Source organism: Trachurus japonicus, chromosome 20 (assembly GCF_045865225.1).
Source record: "Trachurus japonicus isolate A0001 chromosome 20, Traja_1.0".
NCBI classification, from domain to species: Eukaryota; Metazoa; Chordata; class Actinopteri; order Carangiformes; family Carangidae; genus Trachurus; species Trachurus japonicus.
In genome coordinates, this window is record NC_140926.1 from 11,915,773 (window position 1) to 11,932,480 (window position 16,708).

At 40.6% G+C, this 16,708-nt stretch overlaps 1 protein-coding gene across 1 annotated transcript; it reads right to left on the reverse strand.

Annotated features, from left to right (window-relative positions):
* Positions 1-50: 50 nt before the first annotated feature.
* LOC146966507 (E3 ubiquitin-protein ligase MARCHF6-like) lies at positions 51-16,253 on the reverse strand. Its single transcript, XM_085763608.1, has 25 exons — positions 15,847-16,253; positions 15,201-15,300; positions 12,594-12,667; positions 12,302-12,445; positions 11,628-11,700; positions 11,294-11,462; positions 10,871-11,060; positions 9,885-9,946; positions 9,741-9,773; positions 9,586-9,637; positions 8,937-8,995; positions 8,767-8,847; positions 8,352-8,420; positions 8,015-8,089; positions 5,900-6,034; positions 5,571-5,791; positions 5,205-5,342; positions 4,887-5,109; positions 3,617-3,686; positions 2,382-2,563; positions 1,899-2,033; positions 1,680-1,769; positions 1,284-1,416; positions 784-919; positions 51-595 (listed from the first exon to the last, which is right to left on the reverse strand). Exons 1-25 carry the CDS (start codon positions 15,863-15,865, stop codon positions 508-510), a joined length of 2,751 nt encoding a protein of 916 aa, XP_085619734.1. The 5' UTR covers positions 15,866-16,253; the 3' UTR covers positions 51-507.
* Positions 16,254-16,708: the final 455 nt, after the last annotated feature.

The window sequence follows — 16,708 nt, forward strand, 5'->3', positions numbered from 1 at the left end:
TGAACCTGCTGAACCAACACAGTTTTGACAACACATGCAACAAAAAAAGATAAATTGTCAGTCTGATTTAATAAATTATACATACACTTTTAAGATGTACAATGGTCATTGCATTAATCCATATCTGTATTTTTTTTTTTTTTGTAAGACAAAGTCTGCGTTCAAAGTATTTACACATGTACAATTATCAGGCAGCACTTTACAAAGCAAGGCATGAACGACAATAGAGATGTTGAGCTTTGAATCAAACCTCCAACCCCTCACCCTTCTGCCTACTTCCATTTGTCACAGGGGAATACTCGGCTGTCCCATTATTATAATACATTTCCCCCTTCCCACACTCAGTGGGCTTGAAAGGGAACTCAAGGAATTGAATGGCATCCATCAAATCCACCAAGATCCACAGGAGATTCAAAAGGATTATGTTCGTTGAAAATCAAAAAAGGGGGGCTAGGGTGTCTGCAACGTGACGGGTGCAAAAAACGTGGCAACGCGTGACACAAAAATCTACTCTGCAACAGGGTTGGAGGGGGGAACCGAACTTGCTCTTCCAGCTTTCCTCTCATAGTTGACGAGCCTCTGGCCAACCAGATACCTGCAGAGACAGATTATTACAGTATTATAATAATGTTGTGATTTTTGTTTTCAGAGTTTCTGGCTGTAAGGTTTTTTTTTTTTTGAAAGAACCAACTTTATTTAAAGAAGGTTATATGTTTTTAACAATTAATTCATTCCAAGTTTTGTTCTAATTGATTTTTTTTGGTATTGAGAATGAAACCTTACTTGTCATTCTTGATGTGTTCATAAAGGCGTTTAAACTGTCGGATCTGGAAGGACAGGATGCCGATAAGCGAGACCACCATCAGCAGGAACGGGTAGATTCTCCTCTGCATGAGAATCTCCATCTCTGGAGTCACTCCTGTAAAAGTAATGCACTTCAGTTATATATTGTTTCACTTAACCTCCTATTAGATTGAACTGTGGTTACCGCAACAGTCATCTGAGATAAGAAGAAATGTAATATTTCAGAGAACACCTCCGTAAAGTGATGGCACTTAAAAAAGCACATTCACAGGATAAATCGCAGAAACTGCAAGCGGATTGTTTTATGATAGGTCAGTGGCAGTGCTCTATTCTGCTTCACTTGCTGCTGAGATCTAATCTCAGAAAAATGCATTTACTGGTGTAATAAAATCCCTGAAACTAACTCTATTGGTGAATGTAACAGAGAAAATGAAAGGCTTAAACAAATACATTTAAACACCCCATGCTTGAGCACTCACCTACAGCCGGCACCACTCCAGCAGCGATCACATACGGCACGCACAAGGACAACAGCAGGACTGAGATGACGGGAGCTGCCAGTTTACGGATGATGAATTGAAGATCAATGTTGCGAATCCCATTTGCATAAACCTAGGGGGAAAGTTGGGAATTATTATATGCCTTCTTCCAATTTAATGAATTCACAGAGGAGTTACTGTGTTTGTTTGAATACAAGCAAGGTGGAATACAAAGTGAGCACAGATTCATTGGTTAATATTCCCCCCCCCCAGCAGTTACTAAGTAATGACTACCGGTACATGTTGGTAGATGAAGAATAAACAGGGTAATTAAATTGTTAAATGTTTCTCAAAATGAAAAAAAAAAATCATACATAATATCTATTTAAGACTCACCTGCTCAATAACAGTCTTCAGCCACCACTGAGGGCCCATGAGAGTGATAGCTGCGATGATTTTGGCATGGAGCACTCCAAGAGCCCAGTCCTGAAGACAACAATAGATCAGTGGATGAATATTGATAACATAAAGAATTTGCAATAGTAAAACAACTAAAATGAAGCCTTTAAAAAGAGGGAGGGAAGGCAGAGATGGGGGGAAAAGACACCGTCGTACCTGCCAGGGGTAGAAGAGGGGTGTTTGGTCCAGTGGTACCCTGAGTGGAGCCACGATAACCAGCTCAAACAGCAGACCCAGTAGCAGTGGGATGACTCCAGCAACCAGTAGAGCGACAACCAGGGTCTTCAGGATCTGCAAAAATAAAGAGGATGTAAAATGAACACAATTGCTCATGGAAGCATCAACAGATTAAGAGAAGTATGGCAGTTTGAAGTTTTATCCCCCATAATGCCAACATGTGATTTAACTACTGCAGCACTGGCTGGGGTAGACAGTTAAAAGTTGGTACAATACTAATATGAAGATGCTGCCAAATTATGGATATTGACTTTAAAGCTTGCAATGAGCAAACAACCGCTTCACAGAAACACTCCAGCTCTTGACAATTTAATGGCTGGGAAGAAAACAAGTAATTAAGGCCCCACTCTGCTGCCCAGTTTTGGTGTTCGCCAACAACGGAGGCTGCTCGTTGATGCGTACCATGAGTGTCCACTCCTGGACTTTGCGCATGATGACTGTGCGTCCTTGGGGCATCCAGGCCAGCAGCACAGTGACACCGCGGATAGACAGCCAGCAGACATACAGGCCACATGCTGCTGTGTACAGCTCATGGATTTTGGAGTTTCCTGTCCAGAAGGACATTAGCCAGCGCCCGGTGAACACTGCAACACAAAAGACATAGTACATGAGCACACCATTTCCAGTTATGCAATTATCCTCAGGTCTAACTGAGATCTAACTATTTGAGCTTAAACTAGAACTTCTTAACCCTTTACCTACTGCTATGTTTGCTATGTGTTGAGTATTATTACCGTCACTCCGTCATACTCACACAATGGAATGTGTGTCTTTTCACCTATTGTATATAGTTTGGTTTTGCACTTCTTCGCCTGTGAACAGAGTTTTTTGTAAACCCTGTAAGCTCATCATTTTCATTTATATACATCTTTGGTGTTTGGTATGATATAAAATGAAACATCTTGACAGCTGACTTTCAGATACATGCTGGAGCTTTACACTGCTGACTTGCCCTGTGATTTTCAGCCTAAATATGAAAGGAGGCTGACAATCGGTTCTGATTGATACAAGTCAGTAGTCCTGAAATGCTTGTTTCTCTTCTGTAATACACATTCTACATCTGGGAGGCGACGTTTTTCCACACACAGAGCTCAGTGGGAAACAGTAGGAGAGACACAGGCGGTTTTGTTTTGAGACGGTGCATGGCGCGCATCTACACTGAATGGGTTTGAGTGCGCAAAAGACGCTACATCTTGACTTACAGGCGCACAGAGCCCGAGAAATATAATACTTGTAAACTTTTAGAACTCAGTCGCGGGCCAGTTGATGATCACTGATGTACAGGTTCCCATTTCAAATGTCAAATCAAAACTTCATGTGTATTAACAGTATTTTTCCTCACTAAACCCTGTTTTTGTGTTTTTCTTTATCTAAACTGCTGATACTTCCATACCATGTGCAATAATCATTTACCAGATGTTACAAATTCAAGTTTAAGTACTCCTGGAGAAAGGAGGGAAAGCTTTCAGACATCGGGCATTTTCTGACCATTTCATAGCAATAATAACAAAATATGTCCAAATGGCCATTTTTAGCCTCAGTAGGTAAAGGGTTAAAGAGTGGAGACATAAATATACATAGATACACCCGACAATTACGGCTTGGGTGTTGGTCCTCAGAGTAGAAACACATCTCACCTGGTAGGGTTAGACACACCAGACTGGCCACCAGCAGAGTGATGCACATGAACGCTATCAGCAGCACAATCTGGAGAGAAGAGCACAACAAATGTTTAAGAATAAAAGTGAATACAGGGCAATAATCAAACTTGGCTGACTATTATTCTACACTCCCTGACAACTCTGTAGAAATATGCACAGACACTCTGCATGTACTTAACTACAGCTGGAACACATTAGACAGTTAAAACAGTGCAGATGGAGATCACAGCCTTTAACATTAGGAGGAGCAGTGGAATGACAGAGTGGAGTTATACAGCCTAGGGCGTTGGCTTGTTTCTAAAATTGGGCTGGATACCACAAATTACAGGTAGCTGTAGTAAGTCCTTTTTTAAACAAAAAAGAAAAGGAGACAGTAGAGGAAAAGCCTGAGGTACACAAACGTATATTATCTGCCTTAATGCATTATTACTTAAAAAGAGTATTATGTATTGTTGACTCAGTGCATCCATACCCTGGAGTGTCAGGGTAACTATAAATTAAGAGGGTGTGCCTATTCCCAGCAGCTTTTGGTAAACATTGGTAATGCATGGGAAGCTTGTGGTGCCAGTCACAGCTTCTTCACTTTTGAAAAATAAATTTTGTGGCGTTGCAGCCTTTAGTAACCAGTCTCAAAGATTTCAGATTTCACACTCCAAAGGTTTACATGTTAGCTGAAATCAGTTCATCTAACCACAAGTTCCTCTAACTGGATATCAAACTGGTGCTGTAGAAATAAACATGGTATTACGATTATCATGATTATTATGCATTAATTAATTTCACAACATATGAATGTGTAAAATCAAATACAGTCAAAAATAGAATTACATTACTACCGGTAATTATTTACACTAGATATTTTAACTATACTATTAATATACAACCAATTATTAATCCTCCAGGGGAAGTGTTTTAAATATTCAAATCATTAATTGCCATCTATACCAAATGTTTAAGTTTATTTTAATTGTTTGTTTGTTTTTTTATCACCAATGAGACACTAACATTTAAATTCCTACCAATTGTATGTTACGTTACGTTAAATGGACCAGTATTTCTTACATTTACCTTAACTTTTGTGCACATCTGCATCTGATTGCAACATAATCTTTTTTGGAAAGTGATGGTATTTAGGAATCTTTATGATTAATTAATTGTGGCGTTTAATACTGCTATTAATTGTGAAAACAAATAATTGTGACGTGATCCCTAAGCCTGAGTGTTCAAAACCACAGGACCATCTCACCCTGAATGGGAAGCGAAGGGGTCGGTGGTAGGGCTGGAAACCCACTGGTCCCCCTTGCTGCAGGATGGCCTGGTGGGCTGCATGTAGCCCCTCGCCAACAGCTGGGGCAGGGTTGTTGTTGTTGTTATGGTGACCGGGGGGAGGGTTATTATTGTTGTTGTTGTTCACAGGCTGGTTGGCATCATTGTCCTCCTGCTCACCGAGGAGGTAGGAGTGCAGGTCTCTGCGGTGGCCAGAGAGAAGCGGTTGGTTGGTTACGGATAATTTCAGAGTGAGAATGTACAACAACGTGTTGCGGTGTGTTCGGACTTGACTTACAGTAAATACCCAGCGCTGACAGTCCAGGCTCTGACCAGGCCTTTGAGCCACTGGCGAGTGTGACCCTGCTCCAGTAGAGCTGGCAGCACAACCTGGAGTAATAATAGCTCCAGTGAGAGCTCACTGACCGGGGCGTCACTGAGGGGGAAACAGGTGGACAGGTCAGAAAGACACATTTCAACAGCGTGTTCCAGTTCATGTACCACATGGTGATACAAACAGCTACTGAGATTTCTATTCTCAATAGTTGAATTGACAAAAGTTAGTCTTCTGAGGGCCTCTGTTCTTGCATCTAACACAACAAGATAAACTAGAGTAGCTCTCACATAGATAATCATGCAACAGTTTTGTCTCATCTGCGGTTACCTGTAGAGCATGACATTGTAGGGCAGGAAGGTGGGCAGCAGTAGTTTAATCAGCCTGATGGGCAGCCACAGCATGAGCAACACGATAGAACCGAACACCACCACGGACAGGATGAACCGCCGCAGGTGTCTGTAGATGGGCAGGTGAATCATTTCCTGCACTGGGTTAAAATCTGGGTCATTGAGGTTTCTTAGAAACCACAGCACTCCAGGCCTCAGCACCTGTTAGACAAACACATTATTATTTTTTAATAATTTATACTTATCATTAGCAGAGAATTACATATGAAAACAGATGTTAGAATAAATATTTTCTCAACATGATCCTACCTCTCTCAGTAGGAGGATGAAAGAAGCAAAGTAGAAGACATAGACCATTCCCACAAGCCAGTGCAGGAACATGGTGGTACCAGGGGCTGATTTAAAACTCAACTCTCTGTCTTTCAGGGAGGCATCAAACATCTCCTACAGGATGCAGAAAAGAAAATGGAAAAAAATAAATACATTTTTGGTTGAATGAAATTCAGGATTTTTTCTTTGATCATTTCTACTTACAGTACTTTTTTTTTCAGTCACTGAATAAACAGTTGGCTAGAATGAAATGAAGAACATTTACACACACCATATGCTTTCAACTAGAATCACCACCTTGTGGCCGTACGCCTTCACTAAGCAGTCAACATGCAGGAAATATGTCGACGATCTCCCCTTCTGTTCCTGCGTTATAGTGATGATGATCGTGTCCATTAGTTTTAATGTAGAACATGATTTTTAGAGACAGTGCGTCATCACTTTAACCCACTGGACATCTGTGAGAGGTTTTTAGATCATCGTTTCATGTCAACCCTCCCCCTCATATTCACAAGAATGTGGCAGGTGTGAAGTCAAAGTGACACCAATCTTTGACCTTTTCATGAGAACATGGCAAGATTTGTGACACTGGTGTTACAAAAATGGAAAATTTTCCTTGTTTTCTGGCATTTTTAACTGTCTTCATTGAACTGTTTTCAATTTTGAATATTTATCTATAACATCTAAAAACATCTGAACAGAGGACAAAGAACTTTTGTTATTGTTACAGGTTGCTCTGATTTTGTGGGACAAACTGAAATAATGAAGACGGCTTATTCCACACAGCCTCTCCTCAGGCCAGTCGAATTGTTTTCCCTAGCAAACAGCTGCAGAGCAGAAGGGCTGCGGTCTCCTTCTGCAGTGAGAGCAGCTCCATCTGTTCTGTGGCAGGTTGGACGGCTCTGAACAGGCTCAGGAAAAAAAACACACCCACTGAGTTACAATGAGCAGCATAGGCGGCAATGTTCAGGAGGCAGCAGGGGGTGGAGAGGGATTCAGTTTTCTGACAACTGCTTACATACGAGGAAAGTGAGAGCCGCGACGCAACCTTGTTAAAAGCCACTTCAACTGCGATGTGACAGACGTCTCTACAGGAAGGCAACGCTGCTCTCATTTTAGAAAAACAACTTGGATGAAGCATCCACTTAAACACAGAAAACAGAGTCACTGACTCTGGAGGAACCCTCGCAGCCTCAGAGAAAACATAGAAACTACTCCAAGAAAAATCAATGACAACAACAGCCAGTGATGAGAGTGACCTTCCAATTACCATGATACTAATTCAAGCATTAAACTGCTTAATTACATACAGCGGGGAAAATAAGTATTGAACGCGTCAATAGACTTGCATGGTGAGCATGCATAGAGGCCATGGAGGTTAAATGCATTACTCATTGTTTTGTTTTTTTTATATATAACTGCACCTGCTGATTCCAGGTCTCTCTAAATCTCTCTGTCAGTGATCCTTGGCTCTTGCACAACTCTTCTTAGTTTTCTTTTGACCCACAAATCTTGTGAGGAACACCTGGTTGTGGCCTAACGGATAAAACGGTGCATTCAGACACATCTGTAACCGATGCCATCAGTATGTTCTGTAACATAGTTTCTGAAGGTCTTGAGAAGCTCTTTGTTTTTCCCCATCACGAGATGCCTCTTGTGTGACACCTTGGTGATGAGAAACCTTTTTATAGGCGTCAACTGGACTAAACCAGCTGATATTACTGAGATGACTTTCTAAATACTGACAGACTCCAGCTGCTTTTTCCACCTCCTCCTTTTCTTCATGTGTTCAATACTAATTCACTGTGTCATTTCACTTTATTACACATTACTTAATTTATGGACATAAATGTTTGGATTTCTTTATGTGTGCATGTGCATGTGGGTTGTTGTGAACATCTGCTGAAAGTTTCATGTCAACAGCTCCATTAGAAATATATTTTCTGAGATAAATGTTGATGCATTCATTACTTATTTTCCCCTGCTGTAAATACAATAATGCAGAGAAGTGACAGGAGCTGGGGAATTGGATGTTTTAACAGAGCTGTGGATACATAATGACAGTGATTATAAGGAGCAGAGTGAGAGTCTTACTAAAGAGCAGATGTCAAGCCACCAGCCACAGATGAGTGGAAACACACCAATCTCCACAACAACCAGCAGGGAGACCTGTAATGGAAAGATAAATATGACTCAATAACAGTAAATGTGAAATATGTAGATGAACTAAAAGAGTCAAGTGAAGTGGGTCATACTGTGATGAATTACTTTTATCCCTGAGCTTATATGTTGATGTTGCAAATAAGACTAAATACAGTGTTATGTTCACAAGGTCGATCTCAGTAAGTGTACAGTGTCTGTTTACATTTCAACCAAGGATGGCACTCGCGTACGTCACAAAGAGCAAAAATGCACTTAGAGGGGTTGTTACCTTGACAACAATGTAGCAGACTCCCAGGAGGCGCCGGGAACGCTGGAACCTGACCAGAGCGGCCAGTCCCTGAGACGGTAATTAAGGATCAACACTGCCACCACACACACACACACACACACACACACACACACACACACACACACACACACACACACACACACACACACACACACACACACACACACACACACACACACACACACACACACACACACACACACACACACACACACACACACACACACACACACACACACACACACAACCTCTTACATCTGCTCAGACCTGAGAGAATACATTTATCATGCAACGTCTGGCCTTGTATTATTGTGAGTCTACGGCCAATGGAGTTATTTTGAGTAAAAATATTCAGCAGAGTCTAGAAAATTGATGATGTCAGGTGAAAGGATACATGACAGAGGATGAGAGTCATGGCCAACAGTATGTAGCCCACGATTGTTGTGATTAAGCCCTCGAAGTGGGAGGCCTGGACCTGTGGAAGAGCACAGAGCAGCAGATTAATGAAGGATAATTAGATACTGGGTCGTTTAATCCAGCTAATTGATTAGAGCGGCTTCTTACATATTCCTCAAAGCCAAGGCCAACGACAGAGAAGTGCCCGATGTGGTAGGGACAAAATGCTGCATAACGAAACACAAGAAAGGAGGGTTTTCCTACTGTAGCACATACACTTATGTTACAAATTAAAGGGATACTTCACCCAAAATCGATAATTCACCAATTTTCTACTCACCGTCATGCGAGATGTACGTTTGTTGTTGGAAACCATTGGATGTATGATGTAAACACGAGACAAAAACAAGAACATCTCGCAGCAAATCACGCACATGCGCACAAACATCAACAGAGCCACTGGGAGCTACTACTACAACAAGGCTAAAAACAGCGGTCAAATTAATTTTTTCCAAACAACTTTTTCATGTCGCAGCTACAGGACATTTGGGTCAGTACGGATGACAGTATGGAGATATTTGGGATGTTTCATAGTGTGTGTTTTGGACGATTCAAAAAAAGTGAGCACTATCCTCTGCCATGATATGAAAATAGAAAATAGTAGAATTGTATTCAAATTGTAGTAGAAAATTGGTGAATGATCAATTTTGGGTGAAGTATCCCTTTAAGTCAGTGGTGCAGTGTGAGAGAAAGAACCAGAATGATAATATTGTGCAGTATGATACATAAAACAACATCCTTGTTTCGGTCTACTCACCAAAAACCAGGATGAAGAGTGTGTTGAGAGATACTACCCAAAACACATGCTCCTACAAGATAAAAACATCAAGTGGTAAGATTTAGACACTCCTAATACAAAATAACCTGAGTTTACATAACATAAAAAAAACAATCATGGGTATTAATACTTACCAGAAATACCAGTGAACCATCCAGGCCGAGCATCTATGGCAGAAATTGAGTATTTTTCATTGTTTTATATTCAAATGATACATAACAGAGATAGAGAAGGTGCCTATAGATTCTGTGGGGATCAATAATGACATGCAGATTTACCCTCTCCCAAGTGAGCTCCTCTGCTGCTCTGTCCCACTCCAGAGCGTTCCAGTTCATGTCATCTACAGAGACAGACATCAGCTTGAAACACTGGAAGGATTACAACAATCCTGCTAAACAATAACCTTAAAAACTATTTTCTATGAACAGTGTATGGGCGATCCGACACAAGACGCTGTTCTCTCCGATTGTGAGGTGACGACAACATCACAGTGAACAGCATTAAGGCGGGAGAGTGCCTTTGTTATGTTTGTCTGTTCAAACAGGGCAGAAAAGTAATATCTTAAAAATGCTGTTACTCTTACATTATTAATGTTGTTCTGGGGTAATCAGTTCTGCGGTGCAAAAAAAGGCTATTATGAGGCGTATATTCATTTAGCTGTGGTGATACTCCTCTGTTAGAATAATGTACAACACAATCACAATTCATTACTTTTTTTTTGCCCTTTCTGCTGAAAAATCAGTCCATTAACCACAATAAAACATAATACATATTGGTGTGATGTGAATGCTATGGGTTGCATTTTGACATGCTGTTATATCTTATCTCAAATTACTTTGTAACAAGAAAATTGTTACCAAATGAGGCCATTATGGAAACCATCTGTATGCTCTGGTGCCAATGACACCGTTTGCTGTGAGCCACATTTTCATAAACCTGCTGGTCCATGGTCATTTTTGTTTGTTTCACTGGAGGTAAAATGTTTTGGGAACACTTTACCCATGATGTCTGTTTCATTTCATTTGTGAATAAACCCTGCCGCTTTCTCAGTGTTTTGTGATTTTAAGTAATTCAGGTATTCAATCGCATTTCAATAAAGTCTGACAGACAGAGAAAGTGCCACTCGTGAAGACAATTGCTGGGTTTTTCTATAATGTCTATTGTATATACTGATAAAAGAAAACAAAAAAACATTGTACACAGTCTGACAACTCTTCTGAAAATGTGTAAAGTAAAGTACTTCAGGACTCAACTTGAGTCTAACCTTGTGCTCCGTTGTTGGGGTCTGCATCCTCAGCAGCTGCTCCCTCCTCTTCCTCCAGCTCCGGGTCATCAGCTTGGTCTGGGGGCACATCGGGGGGCTCCGGCTCTGCCTCATTCTGGGCTGGAGGATCAGCAGGGGCCGGCTGGGCAGCGGGGGGCTCATCAGCTGCTCCCTGACCTGCACCTTGTGCCTGAGGGTGAGACAGCAGGGTGCACGGCTTTAATATGGGGAGATTTGTTTTGTCCATGTGTGTGATACTGCAGTATAGATATATTGGTTACAGGATATGGTGTTGCAGCACAATGCACACAAAGAATTTGTAAAATATCTTCATTGGACAGTTACTTTTGATGCTTTTGCTTTTCATTTCTGTTTAATGAAATACATTACTTTAACATATTGACAATCAGTCAAGCAATGCACCTCATTGGCTTGTCCTGCAGCATTCGGTGGTGGTGGCTGGTGCTGCTCTAACCACTGGGGAGCGCCACCATGAACGATCTGTTCTCTGAGCCACACCAGACTGATAAATGCACACAGGGTGCAGGTGACGACGAAGCAGCCCTGAAGACAATCTGCAAGCAGGTTCTCTCTGAAGGGACACCAACAAAAACACATAAAAACACTGAAATGGTCCTTTACATCAAAGCTGTGGGGAAAATGAGAAGTATAAATAAATAGAACACACTGGTTTATATTAGGTTTTAAATATTGCTTTAGTGAGTGAGTACTGGATAATACTGGTTTCATTACTCACGTAGAGAGCATGTCCAATGGAAGTGTCAACAGTGAGCTCACAGAGCCGGTAAACAGACACTTGTAGATGCGACCTTTGGCAAAGAGAAAAGACAAATAAATTGGCGTCATTCATTTAAAATATTTATATTAATCTGACTCTGCATTGATACACTTTACATAATGTATGACAGATAAATAGATCGAGCCAACGTTTTGAGTAGTGGGGGGGTTATATAGCTTGGAACACACTGCATAGCCCATTATGTAATGGCTCTTAAGCCGTAATTCTCTTGATCTTGTTAAATCATAAACATGAGCTAATATGTTAAGTTTATGTCATGGTCGCTGCATCAATGACTGTATTATTGTTCTCCAGCAGGAGCAAACGGGTCCACATGTGCCTAAATCTGAGCACTTATGTGAGACATTCCTTTCTCTCGCCGTGGGAGCGAGAAGTTACACATGAGAGGTCTGGATATAATGAAATGAGCATCGACTTTAAAGTCTGTAAAACGCATTCAGCAGGTGTAATCAGATCAAATCTGTTTCTATAACTTATTTGAAATATATCACGTGACGTGTATGAGATAATTACACACAACACAAAGGCTATTACAGATGTGTAATCCTCTATTTTAAGAGGTTTTCCTTGTGGCTCTGAATACATAATCAATTTTTGTGCGTTCGACTTACATGCAGTGAGAGGGACCACCCCAAGCCATGCAAAGGCCACCAGTGTGTAATGGAACCAGTAGCGGATCGCCGTGCCTACACTGGTCAGCAGGCCGGCGCAAATGTCTTGTATGGGCAGACGTGAGGGCATGTCTGGGGAGTAGACTGAAGGGGGGAGAAGGGAAGAAGAGTTTGATAATTATTCAAAAATTCTGTATGAACAAAGACACGACTTGTCAATAAATGAGTTATATGTAAAACACAATAAAAGAACCATACAGCCCCATATGAAAGGCTGGTTTGGTGAACTTACTTGGTGTAAAAGCAAATCTGTGCTTGCACAATTCACAGTACTCCTTCCTGCTGTGCTTCAGCCATTGGACCAAACTGTGAAGCAACATTTACAGTTTGAAAAGGACCAAAGTTAAGTTAACACCCTCGTATACATGTGCCGACACAGCTTTTTTACGTTTTAATCACATAGACATTACTCAAGCTTAAAACAGTTTTCTCACACAGACAGACTTAACACACTCAAACTGGCTTGTAATTTTGGGGGTGTACATTCAAATTTCAGTAGATTTTAAAGGTGTTGGTTTTCTCTATTTCACATGATATTCAAGTCTGCTTGAACGCTGATGGTATTGCATATCCAAAACCGTTATTAGATGTAGTCTAATAGGCGTAAAAACATTTGTTGAAAGTGTTCACCTAACATTGTGTCTTCCTTGATGGTCATACCCATGCTAGGATTTATCACACAAGGATATGAAGTGACTAGGATGTAAACTCAGCTCTTTCGACCTCTTCAGGACCTCTGGATCCAACAGACACTGCGACTAGGACCATTTCTCATTCCTCAGTCAGTCATGGTTAAACACTCACTCTCTGATTAACAGCACAACAAAGTAGGGTGTGTCAGCTATATCTGAGCTGATGTGTACATAACGATCTCCTCTCATCTTGTTGTGACATAGCCTACTACACCGTGGGATTAACAAATGGATTATATAAGGGATTCCAACACATACACCAGCTTTCTCATAAGACCTAAACAGACCATAGTTACACCTCAGGTTTTAGTTCGATTTTGTCTACATAATCAACCTTTACTCTCCATCTCCTGATAAAAATTGTAATCTTTATCTTTATTATTACTACATCACAACTAGGGCTGTCACAATCATGACATTTTAGTTGACGATTAATTACCAAACAAATAATTGCGACAGCCACACCGTAAATGGTGGAAAACGACCAGGAAATTGTGATAGAAATGATTACATTTTTGTTAGTTTCATCCAGCTGTTCTGATACATATGAATGGAAACTATTTTAACAATTATGCAAAATATTTGTGGTGAGCTCAATTAATTGCAATCAGGCAATTATGTAATAATTGTGACATGCCTAAGCACAGCTATGCAAATATTATAGGTATTCCTTTGTGGTTAAATTAAGAATCTGTATTTAGATCAGGGACAGTAAGACTATCTAACAGAAACCAGCACAGCTCAAAATCATGACACATTTGACTCACACACATTGAGAAAGCACTAAAACCCAGACAGTGAATAACTGGTGAAGGTTTAATCTTGTGAAGTCAAACTGTCACAGCACATATTGGGCATCCTGCTGTGAGACGTTTGTTGCCTCCTGTGCAACTGTGCATTGGGAGTCCCTGTCCCACATCTGATACATCTTTGACTGTGGTAATAAAAATTCAGCATAGTGTGTCTCCTCATTTAGAATCGCTGAGCTTTGTGTGTATTTTCTATCTTTACTCATGCAATAAATAAAAGAGCAGAGCTTCTTTTAACACTCTATACACTGAGCACTGCCATCCAGACACAATAGGCTGTTTTTCTGACTTTGTGGGGGGTGACAGTGAACTAATATGAATACGGACGGAGCTTCAACAGTCACAGCAGAACAATCCAGGCCTGGCCTTTGCTTCTGCCTAGAGATTTCCATCCACCTGACCCTCTTATAACCAGCTACGCTGCTGACACACCTGACAGATGAGAACACAGCACAATCTCCAAAGAACCCGCAGGTGCTGGTATTGTTTTCACATTTCCAATACCACACCTACGGCCAGTGATGTGGGATACTATGTAGCCTGGATGACATAAGAGGGCAAACCCGATACCCTTTATGCTTTTCATGATTCTTCTACTGCATTCATCATCAAGCCATCACTATAATAACAATATTTGTACACAACCTGTACACCAAATTAGATAATCATATTGTAATGACAAAACAGGAAAGGAAAATTACATTTTAGCTTGGAAAGCGAAACAATTTGCAATAAATTCATTGTACTATTTATTTTGATTAGTAATCTTATTAATATGCCTCCTTTTCTTAGACCATAAGATTAAGACTTTCTGCTTATGGGCATAGAGCCAAAATAGAAATAAACATGATCGAAAGAATAGTGGAACTATGGGAAATATTCTTATGTGTTCAATAGCAATAATCAATCGCTCTACATAGTAATAAATAAAACCTTTACAATCAGTTCTACACTTTCTGTACGACCCTAAACAAGCATAGTATTTGAGTGAAGTTACTACTGACTACTACTAGTGTTTTAGAAGAACAACTGCACCAGGTTTATGTATTGTAGTGTTGTTTTCAACTGCTTTTATGTAATAGGACTACAAATGGAAGTTAGCATTTTTGCTACAAACGATGTGCACTGTCCCATCTAAATACAAATAGAAAGTTCACACAATGTCCAACTACAGTATAGTTACTCAGGTCTATTCTGTGCGTGTGTAAAAGATTTTTTTTTGTAAAGGGTGTGTGGGGGACTCTGGAGAGAAAGAGGGAACTGCAAAGTCACAATATTGACACTGACTGTCAAATCAAAGGGGGAGAGACAGACAGACAGACAGACAGACACACTTACCATTCTTGGTGGATAAACTTGATACTGCCAGTGCAGACACAGGGGTGGTACAGGGGTTTGTCTGGGGTCCCCTCTGAGCGGCACACACGACAAATATCCGCTTCACACAAACAAAAACACACATACATGTCATTATGTGACAACAATTGCCAAAAACCAAGCAAAACAGAGATGTGCAGACAGCTCGTGGGGGAAAGTAAGAGGGGTGTGTTAATAGACGTGTCTTTAATGATAGAGTATCTTATTTGGTAGCTCTTTTTTTTTTTAGCCACTCATGTTTGACACTTACACTAAACGAGATACACAAATCTGAGTTACATATGGAGCTTAGCTTATCTATATGACCATACATCAGGAGACTGATGACATCACCAGCAACTTCTGGGTCTTTCTACACACACACACACCTCTACATTGCTGCTTTAGACTATCCTATAACAATGAGCTCACCTGCATTGTAAAACAAGCGTTTAGCAGTCTTGTCCCGTCTTCCTCAGTCAATCACACTGACAGGCTATCAAGCTAACGTTATGCTATTCTGCTAAATTAACCACTAGCAGGCCAGGCTTGGCTAACGCTAGTTAGTTAGTGAAACCCAGCAGGGCAGAAAGTACGTTACTAACACACTCCTCCGCCGGGTGCTTACCTTCCTCTGCAGTATCCATGATGTTTTGCTAAGCACCAGTCGCCTTTTCTTCCAGGAGTATTTTGTTCCGTGAACCCATCCACGACACAGACGATATCGTTTAGCTAGCTAAAGTTAAGCTAGCGAGACGAGTGTATCCTTATGTGTCGGATGCATTGACAATCATAAAATGGTTTCCCCACACACTGACCACTAGCACGCTTTCTTCGCCGCGTCCTCTTAACATCAAGCCTGTATTCGCCGCTAAACCGATGCTTTTTTGTTTTGTTTTTTCTTCTTACGTTCGTTTTTTTTTTCCAAATGTAAAACAATAAACTTGAGAAAGCTCACATCCTCTCTGAAATGACAGTTAAAGCCAGGCAGGGAGACAAATGGCTAGCTAGGCTCGCTAACGCATGCGCGAACGTGACGTCACCGCCAGCCCCTGTCATAACAATTTAGACTTTACCACATCGGATCAGGTTTTACGGCAGGTAAACTTCCACAACAACCGTCACGTGGTCAGTGAAGGGCGAGCTAACTTTTCTTTTCTTTTTCGTTTTTTAAAGTATTTTCATTAAGAGACAGTACAAGAAAAACAAGTACAGTAATAATAATAATAATAATTTTATTTATAAAGCACTTTTCACGCAAGGCACAAAGTGCTTTAAAACAAACATGATAGACATGGTAACAAAAAAAAAGTAAAAAAAAAAATACATTTTGCAGTTGCGTACATAACACATACAGTCTATGGCATAACATGATAAAAAAAAAAAAGATTAGCACATTATGATGGGCTATGAGGGAAATGGGAAATACAGGATATAAAGTTGTAGAGAATAAACACTAAAACACAAAAAAACACGCCTATCTACGTGTA